Source organism: Typha angustifolia, chromosome 9 (genome assembly GCF_048772165.1).
Source record: "Typha angustifolia cultivar Huaian chromosome 9, ASM4877216v1, whole genome shotgun sequence".
Lineage (NCBI taxonomy): Eukaryota > Viridiplantae > Streptophyta > Magnoliopsida > Poales > Typhaceae > Typha > Typha angustifolia.
Window position 1 is genome coordinate 10,573,442 of NC_133247.1, and position 12,152 is coordinate 10,585,593.

The 12,152-nt window shown below is 37.0% G+C and overlaps 2 protein-coding genes across 3 annotated transcripts; both read left to right on the forward strand.

The window, feature by feature from the left end:
* The first annotated feature begins 3,997 nt into the window (after positions 1-3,997).
* Positions 3,998-8,874, forward strand: LOC140766725 (uncharacterized). 2 transcript variants are annotated; one of them, XR_012105488.1, is made up of 4 exons: positions 3,998-4,473; positions 7,026-7,571; positions 8,253-8,363; positions 8,474-8,874. XR_012105488.1 is itself a non-coding variant. In XM_073106303.1 (3 exons), the coding sequence occupies exons 1-3, from the start codon at positions 4,153-4,155 to the stop codon at positions 8,477-8,479; spliced, it is 873 nt and encodes a 290-aa protein (XP_072962404.1). In that variant the 5' UTR covers positions 4,000-4,152; the 3' UTR covers positions 8,480-8,874. The 2 variants fall into 2 exon arrangements, 1 of the variants encoding a protein (XP_072962404.1); XM_073106303.1 differs by lacking the exon at positions 8,253-8,363 and having other exon boundaries at positions 4,000-4,473.
* On the forward strand, positions 4,480-7,020 carry LOC140766775 (putative disease resistance protein RGA1; the record flags this gene model as incomplete). Its single annotated transcript, XM_073106414.1, has 1 exon — positions 4,480-7,020. A coding segment is annotated over exon 1 (2,502 nt), but the record flags the coding sequence as incomplete, so codon positions are not given.
* Positions 8,875-12,152: the final 3,278 nt, after the last annotated feature.

A 12,152-nucleotide genomic window follows, 5' to 3' on the forward strand; every position in this document is an offset into this window, starting at 1 on the left:
ATTCTCAGCATCCATCCTATGTGTGCAAACTACAGAAAGTGCTATATGGTCTAAAACAGTCGTCTCATGCTTGGTTTTCTCGCCTCAACGACTGTTTGCATCAACTTGGGTTTTAGTCCTCCAAGGCAGATACTTCACTCTTTCTGTTTCGCCATGGGGACATCACCATCTATATGCTTGTGTACATGGACGACATTGTTATTGCTAGTTCTTCCCAGAAGGGTGTTGATCATTTGTTGTGCGCCCTGTTTTCCTCTTTTTCGATCAAAGATCTTGGTTGGTTGCACTATTTTCTGGGGATTGAAGTCGTGTACAATTCAGGGGGAATCACCTTGATGCAGCACAAGTATGCCTCTGACCTTCTTCAACGAGCTCACATTGAGAATTGTAAGAGCGTCTCAACCCCCATGTTTGTTACGGACAAACTTGCACGCGATTGTGGTACAGCTCTTGGTGATGATGATATTTTCAATTATCGAAGCATAGTTAGGGGATTGCAATATCTTACGTAATAAGGCCAAACATTTCTTTTGCTGTAAATAAGGTATGTCAATATCTTTCCAAACCCACTGATGTGCATTGGGAGGCAGTCAAACATATCTTAAGATACATCAAAGGCACAGCTGCTATGGGACTCAACATTCGGCGTTCCAACTCCACCCTCCTGAGTGTGTTCACGGACGCAAATTGGGCTGGTTGTGTAGATGATCGCAAGTCTACGAAAGACTTTGCAGTATTGTTATGCCCTAACCTGATCTCATGGAGTTCTTGCAAATAACCCACAGTGTCCTGGTCTAGCACTGAAGCTGAATACAAGGCCTTGGCGAATGGCAAGGCTGAAGCAACGTGGGTGCAATCTTTGCTAAAAGATTTGGGCATATGCCAGCCACGACCTCCAGTCTTATGGTGCAATAATCTTGGAGCTACATATCTAACAGCCAATCCAGTTTTTCATGCACGGACAAAGCCTATAGAGGTGGATTTCCACTTCGTCGAGGAGAAGGTTGCATTGGGTGCATTTGATGTCCACTTTGTATCGTCTAATGACCAGGTAGCAGATGGTTTCACCAAACCGGCTACACGCTACATGCTTGATCACCTACGACGCAATCTCAACCTTGTTACAATTAAGATTGAGGGGGAATGTAAACATAGTAGATAGCGATCTATTATGCATGCGAATTATGGCGTAGCATAATTGAAGGGATTGATTCTACTGATAGATAAAAGGATCTGATTGTATAGGATCATGAAGATATATTCTATTGTACACCCTACCATGTATCATTGTCTATAAAAAGAGACTGACACCCCTTAGGGCATTCTGCGGCTAATAGCTTCTATGACTATTTCCCTACATCTCACCTGTGTACCTGCTGGTACTTCCATCATTGTTGAAAATTCTGTGCATATTCTCTGTGCCCTGATGTCTGAGGAGGTAATTAATAAAAGATTAGCTGCTTTCTTGCATCCCTTGTATTCTTATATTATTGGCAAAGTGCAAATAAATGTAATGTGTCACAAGGAAATGACTATCCAATATGAATGTGAAAGTTATCATTGCATGTGTGTGAAGTGAATTAAATTAGTTGCTTTATCTTTTTTGATGAATAAAAAAAATGAAATAATACTTGCCAATTGTGTGTGAAGTGAATTAAATTAGGTTTGACTACAATATAAAGTTTCATTCTATTTAATTCAGTCTTAAAATCTATCTCATGTTTGAGTGTCTTACTAGGTTGAAGTATCAAGACGGATAGGTGTGAATATATCGTCCACTACTTAATATGCGTTTTCTTACACATGTGGATCTATTTGTTTTGGATTTCATAATTATGAGGGACTTGTCACATTAAGTATTTTTACGTCTATAAAATTATTTTGAGAACAAAAAAGAGCAGATATGAATGCAACTCTTTGGACTAAAATGAATGAAATTGTTCTGATGTGACCTAGAGATTTGCAGTTAAAATTTATGACTGAAGATTTTCTGTTTATCTCCTACTTGGTTTATGATTTCTGATAAAAAGGGAGAGAATGTTTTGGATTTGGACTGTTCTGCACTTGACTTGGTTAATGTGAAGAACTGCATGTAATGTGATTTTCTATGTGATGCTTATGTGAACAGTACTTAATATTATTTTTTCTTTCACACATGCATTTCATGTGTATCTAGCGTTTGTGATTGTTTTATGTTTATTGAAAAATTCTAGATGTTTGTATCGTGCTCAATTGGCAACTTTGTAATTTAAATATTTCTAGAAGGATGCAAGTTTTTGTCATCGAATTGCCGAAGGAGGAAATTGTTAGATTTTTTATATTAGCAATTCGTGTATAAAAGAATATGTCAGGATGTATTTAGAATATTTTGTATAATAATAATTATCAAAGGCTTGAACTTATATTGGGATGAGTTAAAAGATATCTTCTAAATCATTAAAAGGGTGTTTGAACGATTTTATAACATTTCAAATAGTATAAAATCATCTTTGAAGTGTTCAAACCGTATCATAACGTTTGGAGTAGTATGGCAAATACTTATAAGTATTGAAATGACCATTCTATATTCAATTAACTACTCCGCCGTTCGAATAGACCTTCGGGAGTTCAAACGCTTTTGGCAGAGACCAGGAAGATTGCAAGGTGTTTGAATGACTTTTCGGACATTCGAACGCTAAAGCCGTAGATGACTTATTAGAGTATGACTTAAAGAGATTTTCTAGTGATTTTTCTCATAAATATATGAGTCATTAAACCCTAGTACGTTAGAGGACGAGAGAACATGTTTTGAAGATTAAAATTTTTAGCTTTTTTAGAAATTTTCTAATTGTTGCTGCTATGCCCATCTTTGAAACAAGTAACTGTCTTAAGAGGCACTGAGACAGATTTATCCAATCTCGAGATTCACAGAGAGTGGACTCATCAATCACAAAAAGCAATTCATCGCGGGTTTTAGTTTTAGATATAGTTATGAAATTCAATGAGTAGTCTGTAAGTGATTCTTGTATTCGTATATTATTAGTGGTAGATTTAATCCTAATGAAAAGAATTCGTAATTTTTACGTATATTTGGGATTATTAATGTAAAAATCGTTATGAGTTTACTTTGATATTTACTTCTAGTTATTTGCCTATATTTAAGTTTTCGTGATAAGCTATTATTTTCTAGATTAGGGTGAGGCTAAAATTTTCAAATAATCTATGAGATTAGTGGGGGACGAAAGCTGATCGGTTTCCTCTATTTTTCTTACACTTAAATATAGAGGGAAAAAGACAAATACTAATTTGCCCATTATGAGTTGCGAGGAAGGAGCAGGGCTTTAATTAATGCACTAATACTTAAAACAATGTATGACCTTTTCTCCCTAATATTTTAACTTTAGCAAAATAAAATACTTCACTGAGTCGAGTCTCTCCAAGCCCTGCATGGACGACTTCTCATTGAAGTCTTGCTGCGAACCGACAACGAAGTGGAAAGCTTTGAATTAGGTTCTTGGAAACTATCAAACACTTCGTTTATAGTGTTTGTGAGCCACGAACTATTCATTAGCAAGTGAAGGAATGCCAACCCGAGTGCTACCCTAGCTAACCACTTTGGCATATACCATCCACCAGCACAGTCAAACTGAAGAGAGAGAGAGAGAGAGAGAGAGAGAGAGAGAGAGAGAGAGAGAGAGAAGACATCTACTTTTTAAAGTAAAGCCACAAATGCTTTAACATGAGGCAGCTCATTCACAATATTCAACTTGAGGACTCCTCGTCAACGCATGTCTTCCTGGCTACGAAAGGTATGGGATTCCCTCCTTCTGTCACACTTAAATATAGTGGAAAAACTATACTTTGTTTGCCTATCATTATTGAGTTGCGAAGTTGCGAGGAAGGTGCAACGGGGGACTGACATCGATGTTTCAATTGTTACACTCAATGCTTTAATTAATGCACTTATTCTCTCCATGATATTTGAACTGTAGCAAATAGGATATGGGGGCACTGACAATGATGTCTGCAGTCAAGCTTTCAAGTTGTTAACGTGTATAAAAGAAGGGAGAGGGCAAGGGGGAGGAGGTACGCTCTCTTCTGTTTGTTAATCCTAAAAGATAGAGAGAAGCAAAGCTAGCACTTCTCTTTGTTCTTCTCTTCGTGGCTTCCACAATGGCGGTGGGATCGGTAGTCGGTGGATGGTTCGCGTCGAGCATCGTTAGTAACCTCATCACTTCCCTCATATCCTATGTTAAAGAGGACCAGTCCAAGAGGCAGCTCGGCCTTAAGGCAGAGCTGAAAAGGCTAGAGAAGGCCCTTCCCAAGATCCAAGCAGTGATGGACGTGGTCGATAGCTGCCATATCAAGGAGGAGAACCCAGAGCTGGCGCGTTGGCTGTGGCAGTTTAGAGATGCGGTTAACGAGGCAGAGGACTTCATAGATGAGATGGACTACTACCAACTGGAAGAAGAAATCAAGGGGAAGAAGAGCAAGGTGAGTCATGCTGCCTCCCGCCTCAAAACTATTTTTGAACGTGCCATGCGTAAGGATACCACTTTAGAAAGGTTGAAGAATATAGTTAAGGGATTAGATGAGGTTGCAGCTGATGTAGGGCATTTTGTTCATTTGGTGGGCAAATTAAAGCACAAGCAACCTTCGAACACGAGTAACCGTGATACTAGTTCCCTTTTACCTGTTGAACACAAAGTGGTTGGGCGAGATGATGAGAAAGACAACATAATAAACAAATTGCTAAGTTTCAGTTCTGCATCTATTAGGAGGAAATTTTCCATTCTAGCTATAGTTGGGGTTGGAGGGATTGGGAAGACTACTCTTGCACAATTTGTATACAACGACGAGAAAATAGAGAAGCACTTTAACAAGAGGATATGGGTGTGTGTCTCTAATAATTTTAATGTGCTCTCACTTACCAAGAAGATTCATGGATTGGTAGTTGATAAAGAACATACCATGGATAATCTTGATTTGCTTCAGCGGGAGATTTTAGAAAGTTTGAAGTCGAAAAAAATTCTGTTTGTGTTGGATGATGTCTGGAATGTTAATGATAGAGAAAGTTGGGGTAAGTTACTAGCACCTTTCAGTTCAGTAGAGGGTGGAAGCATGGTCTTATTAACAACACGAATGAAAGAAATTACAAAGATGATGATAGGTACCATGGAACCTATATTCTTAACGGGTTTGAGTGGAGAAAATTACTGGGATTTCTTTAAGATATGTGCATTTGGTGATGAGGACCCCAAGAATTATAACAAACTGCAAGACATTGGAAAGAAAATTGTAAAAAAGTTAAAAGGGTCCCCCTTAGCTGCGAAGACTGTGGGAGGGATATTGAGGAACAATTTAGATGATGAGCACTGGGAAGATATCTTAAATAGTGAAATTTGGGAACTAGAACAAAACCAGAATGACATAATGCCAGCTCTGAGACTAAGTTATCAGCATCTCTCTTCACACTTGAAGCCTTGCTTTAGGTTTTGTAGCATATTTCCTCAAGATTGTGAGTTTGATAAGGAGGAAACTATCTACATGTGGATGGCTCTAGGTCTGGTTCAGAAGCCTATGAAAGGAAATAGACGACCAGAGGATATAGGACATGAGTACTTCGATGATCTGGTGAAAAAATCATTTTTTGATTGTATAACGGATTACGGAGTCTATGTTATGCATGATTTACTCCATGAGCTTGCAGAATTTGTTTCCCAGGGTGAATGCTTTAGAATTGATGAGAGCTCTGGGTCCAAAAGTATACCTACAAGTATTCGTCACTTATCAATCCATAATTCTGTTGCTCTTCCTATACCTGAGATCATCAAACTCAAAAACTTGCACACACTTTGGATAAATTCAGATTCCAGTGAAGATGACATTCTTAAGGTGCTCAAAGGTCTGAAAAGCCTGTGCATATTGGTAGTGAGAAATTTTAATATCATTGATGACTGTATTAGTAGCCTAATACACCTCCGCTACTTAGCTATTCATGATATTTCTCATGTCCCTAAATCAGTGAATAAGCTTTACCACCTCCAGTTCTTGTATTATCATGATAGTTTCAACTCTGATTTCTCAGATATACCAGCAGATTCAATCGACAACCTTATTAACCTTAGAATCCTAAGTACTCCGAATACTCGGAGGGGCAAAACATCAGGTATATGGAGACTAACCTCACTTAAGATTTTGGAAAGGTTCATTGTTGCAGTGAATGGGAATAACTTTTTGGAGTTGAAAAACTTGCGAGAGCTCCGTGGACTAGTTATTGAGAGCCTCAAAAACGTATCAAGGGTTGAAGATATCTTTGAAGCCAATTTGAAGGAAAAAGAGCACATCCAGAAACTGACTTTAGATTGGACTGGGAGATATGAGGACTGTAGTAGAAGCCCTGATGTTGATGAGGAGATACTTGACGCCCTTGAACCACATTCCAATCTAAAGAATTTGATAATAAGTAATTATATCGGCCGCAGGAGTCCACATTGGATGTCTCCTCAATCTCTATCAAACTTAGTATCTATTAAACTTCGCAAATGCGATGGATGGGAAGACCTATCACCTCTTGGACAGCTACCCTACCTTGAGTCTCTACAATTATATGGCATGCGTTCGTTAAAGTCAGTTGGCTGTGCACCCGACAGAGGAACTGTTTTCCCATCGTTGAAACTGCTATCTATTGAAAACATGCCGGCACTAGAAGAGTTCTATGGAGGAGCGACCCAATGGCTTCTATGTTTGAAAACTCTAGAGGTTTCTAATTGCCCCAAGCTGAGAGTGTTTCCAAATCTGTCTTGTGGCTTAAGTAAATTGTCTATTAACAATGTGAGTTGGGTTACTCTTCCACAACTGTGGCACGACCAGGTAGAGGCATCATCGTCATCATCATCTCTTTCCTCACTGAAAATCTACTCTTGTGGAGACCTCGTGTCCTTAGGCGAGGGTTTGTTACTGCATCCTCAGCTTTTTACGTCTCTCGTAGAGTTGTCCATCCAATGTTGTAGTGAGCTGACATATTTACCTATCGGAGGATTCAGAAAATTCACCTCTCTCAAAGAACTCAGAGTAACCGGTTGTCCGAAACTGCGGAACGACTCAACATCAGGAAGGTTCCTTCCTTCGTCGCTGCACACCCTTGCTATACAGCATTGCGATGCACTGGATCCATTCCCCAACAAAGCTCCGCAAGACCTCAATTTTCTCACTACAGTGGTTATCAAGGACTGTGCAAACGTCAAATCCCTGGGGGGTCTACAAGCACTCCCATCCCTCAAGAATTTGTCAGTGGACAAATGCCCCAATTTAGATGCAGATGCTTCATCATTATTGTCAACGTCGCTAGCGAGACGTCCCTTCAACTTTACTTCCTCATTAGTGGACGAGATTTATTATTTACAAAACTTCCATCATCGCTAAAAGCACTGCGATTATATGACTGTTCCCCAGAGTTGAAGGAGAGGTGCCTACAAGATTTAGGTCCGGATTGGCCCAAGATTCAGCACATCCCTACAGTACAAATAGGCAATTATGATAAGGAGACATTAGCAGCTATTATTCTAGAAGAACACAATCGCCGAACCCGGGTATGAGTTCTTTCACCATCCTCTTAATATTTAATTCCTCGGGATAGCTCAATGATTTTTCTGTTCGTCCTTATATTTACATTTCTCCATTGTCTTTTCTTTTTCTATATCCAATCAGGTGCCTTCATAGCATTCCCTGTAGTCTAGTGCACCAGGATGCCCATTCTTCTTAAATTTTTAGTTAGTTAAATTCGTATAGGCGAGATCGTAGCACATTCTCTCTCATTAACTATTTTCCTAGTTGATCATTTTAGATTACTGAGAAACATGCTACACATTAGATGTTTCAGTAACATCAATACTACTTGGATTTTTCTGTTTGGTCAATAACCAGTTTGCAATTCAGAAATGATGTAGCAAATTTTAATTTCAAGTTCTCATTTCAGATTAGTCTTGTGAGAACTTTATGAGATTCACATGTTTTTCCGAAAAATAGGAACTTACTTATAGTTGATGTCAATAATTCAACTAATCACGATGATGCCTCTTCATCCTTATATTTGTTGAAAAAAAAGTGGATTGTTGTAATCCTATTCCAAAGAATTATACAATTCCAACTGTGCTTATACAGTGATGACACTACAAGATAGATCCATATCAGATAATTTGATTCTTTGTTTCAATTAGGTTAGAAATACAGATATTGGTTATTGCTCTTTATAGATTTCAATCTTTTTGAAGGTTTTAAACAAGAAGTGTGATTTCATGACAAAAACCCAAAAGACCATCAACTCATGATGTTGAAAAGATAAGAAGTGTTAAGCAGAGATTGTGGTGATCAGCTTGTATCTGGTGCACTTGGCTAGATAGAAATAGTAAAAATTTTCAATTTCCCAACAAGAAGGGACATGTCGAGCTTCTACATCAGATTAATATTAATACTATGTTACTTTGCTGGGCAGGAATGAAGAACGCAGACGCTCTAGAGCAGAGGAAGCCGATAATTCAATGAAAGAAGAACCAGAAGAAATGATTCTGCTGATCTCTGGATTTTTTTTTTTTCTTCCATCCTGATTGCTTATGTGTAGTTTTTGTTGTCTTAGTTTTGATGGTGATACTCTTTTGCTTGGTTTATTTTGTTCAGTCTTATGGTGAAATGATGTGATATTGTTGTTTTGGATGTTGAATTTATTTGGTGTGGGGTTATAATGTTTATGTTTTTCCTTTAGAATAAAATAAACTCCTGATGTTGAACAGGAGTGACGAAAACTGTACCGATCCATTTTCATGTAGTGGTTTTGTGGAATTTTTCAAGTTAATTAATTGTAAGTCTTCCGAGAAGATCAAAGCAAGAGTGAAATGATTATTGCATACCTTGTTATTCAACATCTCCGAGTGGCACATTTCAAGTTGTATTAAAGATAATACGAGTGAGAAATTTGATACTTGTATTTACGCTCTTCCAGATTCACGATGATTTTCAGAAGTAAAACCATCGTCGTCTTTATATCTGATATCATTGTCAATCTTGCAACTGGTAAATGCTTCTTTTACGTATTATCTTAGCTCTCAAATACTGCAATTTTGGCAAACAATGGACTACATAGAACATTAAAGGGATAATTATTTATCTAAAAAGAATCATTGCAGCCAAATCCCTCAAAATATTTATTCTCACAAATAACCCATCAATTTCTTAAATAAAGATTGATTTGTACCACTTTAACTCTCCTTTAAACTGTGCCTTTTCACAGCCTTTTTCCCAGATATCACACTCCGATAGAGGACGTGTGCGAGATGAGATGGATGTCAATAAGTTCCAAGAGGAATTATGATATAAATCCAAAATTGATGGGTATTTTAATAATAAAATAGTTATTCAGTGTTTGGTGCAATCTATTTAGGGGTGAAAACGAATTGGATACGGATCGGATAGTACTTAACTCATATCCGAATTCATATTTTTAGTCCGGATACGGATTCGAATACAGATATTGGACGGATAACAAAATTTAAAACTATATCCTAACAAAACAGATTTGGATAATTTTCGGATAGAGGATCGGATCTTAAATGAATATTGATTAAATTTAAAATAATTATAATATTTTATTTAGATATAATTAAACAAAAAATTATTAAGAGTTTTACAACAAATAATTTTTTTATATGCCAAATATATAAAATTACAGAAATTAATCTCTATAAATAATACATAACGTATTATTAGTAATAATATTAATATTTACTATTTAAATAAGCAAACTAAAAATTATAAATCATTTAAAAAAATATGTGAGTAAACGAATATCCGATATCCGTATCCAAATCCGAAAAATATATCCGACCGGTAACTGAATCCGTATCCGAATTTTTTTCAAAAATTCTATCCGTATCCGAATCGAATAGAAATTTTTATCTGAATTCGATCCGAGTCAGGTCAGGTCGGAGTTAATCCGACCTGTTTTCACCCCTAAATCCATTCCAAGAATTTATATACATTTTTTTTTCCTTCTTTCCGGATGACACGACACGTCGGATCCCAGGAGAGAAACCTTACACTCTTTTGCCGAAGAATTTCTTGACTTGGCATTCCTTACCTTCAGAAAATGGAACTAGCGGAAGGAGTAAGTTTTTAGATCACCATCAAGGGATGAGGAAAACGGGGTTTATTTTTAGCGAATGAAATGCTCTATTGATAACCAATAATAATAAAAGTAGTTTATTTTATTGGTAAAATATATAGGGTACCAATTGTAATTTCACTATTAATATGTAAGACATACTATCTATCACTAAATCCAAAACCCCAATGCCACAAACCATTGAGATCCGCAATTTAGTTTTGCAACTTTGCTGATGAAATAAACCCATGGGTACTTTAAGGTTAATGATAGCATGATATATTGGATCCTTTGTTGGAAGAAGCAGTGGAAGATATTTAATTTAGCGTTCCATTGCTCTGAATTGACCTGACATGAGAGTAGTTGGAGAACATCTATGGGAAATAAGAGAAGAGTATCGAAGGAGTCTCAAGAGAAAATGAAGAAATCTTTCCCACATGAGTTTGAGAATGCATTGGCAAGTGAATTCATTTGATTGCATCTTTCTTTTTCAGTAGGATGTCATTTTGAACTCAAACTGCCCATTGTCCTTTTATTATCTGTGCATGGCTCTTTCATTTTCATATCATCCAATTTTATTTTTATTTACTTCTTCTTTTTTTTCCTTCTTCTTCTTCTTCTTCTGGATTTGACACAAAACAATTACACAACATCAAAAATTGGATACCCGGTGAGGAGTTTGCATCTCAAGATACTGCTTGTTAATGCCATTGAGAAACTATTGTTGCTATCTAGAGTAGTTTTGGGACTTTTGTCTGTGTTTTATGTTTAAATGCAACATTTAAATGTTCCAAACTTTCTTCTTATCATTATAACACCTATTGTGACAATAGAACAGTAAGTTTGAATCATCCCAGAACAAAGAAAGTAGATACTTGCTTGGGAGCACTTACACCAACATTGGTTGACAGAGCTTGATTCCTCATAGGACACACGAGGTTGTCCTTGAAATGCAAGATGTATACTGAATCCTGCCAGAAGAATGCCACGCTGACAGGGCAAGCAATGCTCGTCGAAGGAGACTGAAAAAGCATCATCATTCCCAGAACTGCGATATCTTTGTTGCCACATTCTGAAAGCTTATAAATGTTTGGGGGCTGTATCTGGATGTATTGAATTGAAAAGCTTTTAAATGTTGGAGGCTGTATCATGATGTACAGAAAAGCTGAAAAACAGTCTGCATCAAACTTTTGTCATGTATGGGCCTAAAATAAAAACATACCATCTCAAGAATTTGTTGAGTTTGTTCTGTCAAGTACTGTGAGAAGTAGATGCATCGATTCTAGGAAACTGGGTGTGATAAACTATAATAGATTGTGCAGTCGAAACGAGTAAAAATATTTTGAGATAGATAAATAGACATTGCATGATTTTTTTTTTCCCAATGCCAGAATCTGAGTAAATTTGATATCAATATTGTGATGGAGGGTGAAACAACACCCGACACAGTATGTATCTAAATCCTAGTTAATGATATCACTTCTTTACTTAAATAAAAATTGAAAGAAATATTAAAAAGCAAAAGTAGAGATGAACGTCAAGATTTTAACGTAGAAAAACCTAAACGAAAAAAAAACTACGGATCCAAACTCGGATCAAACCTAATCACTAGAATAATGATAGTTACAAGACTGACTCACAAAACAATCCGTCGATCCTCACGAGTTTGTTCTTCTCAGTCTTGCTCGCTAGAACTCACGATTCACTGCTTTTCATGATTGATATCCAACCTTAGGAGCCCTCAAGATTGATTTTTCATCTAGATAGTCCTTAAGACGAAAGTTTAAATTTTGTAGAAGAGTCGGACCTTGTTCGTTGAAGAAGCGATGTAGCCTCAAGAATTTTCGTTCAAATTGGTTCACCAACACCACTAGAGTTAAAACATCACAATACTTATATAAGATCTCCAAGATATAACCAAATCCAAGTCTTATCCAAACTCACGAAAGTCCTAAAATTACAAACTTCGTAGGTGCGTTTGAACGCGGCTTGGGTGCGTTCGAACGGCCTGACTTGA

Coding starts and splice junctions, on each gene's coding strand:
- LOC140766725 (XM_073106303.1), top strand. CDS start 4,153: ATGGCGGTGGGATCGGTAGTCGGTGGATGGTTCGCGTCGAGCATCGTT. Junction 4,474..7,025: donor TCAAGGGGAAGAAGAGCAAG/GTGAGTCATGCT, acceptor CGGAGGATTCAG/AAAATTCACCTCTCTCAAAG.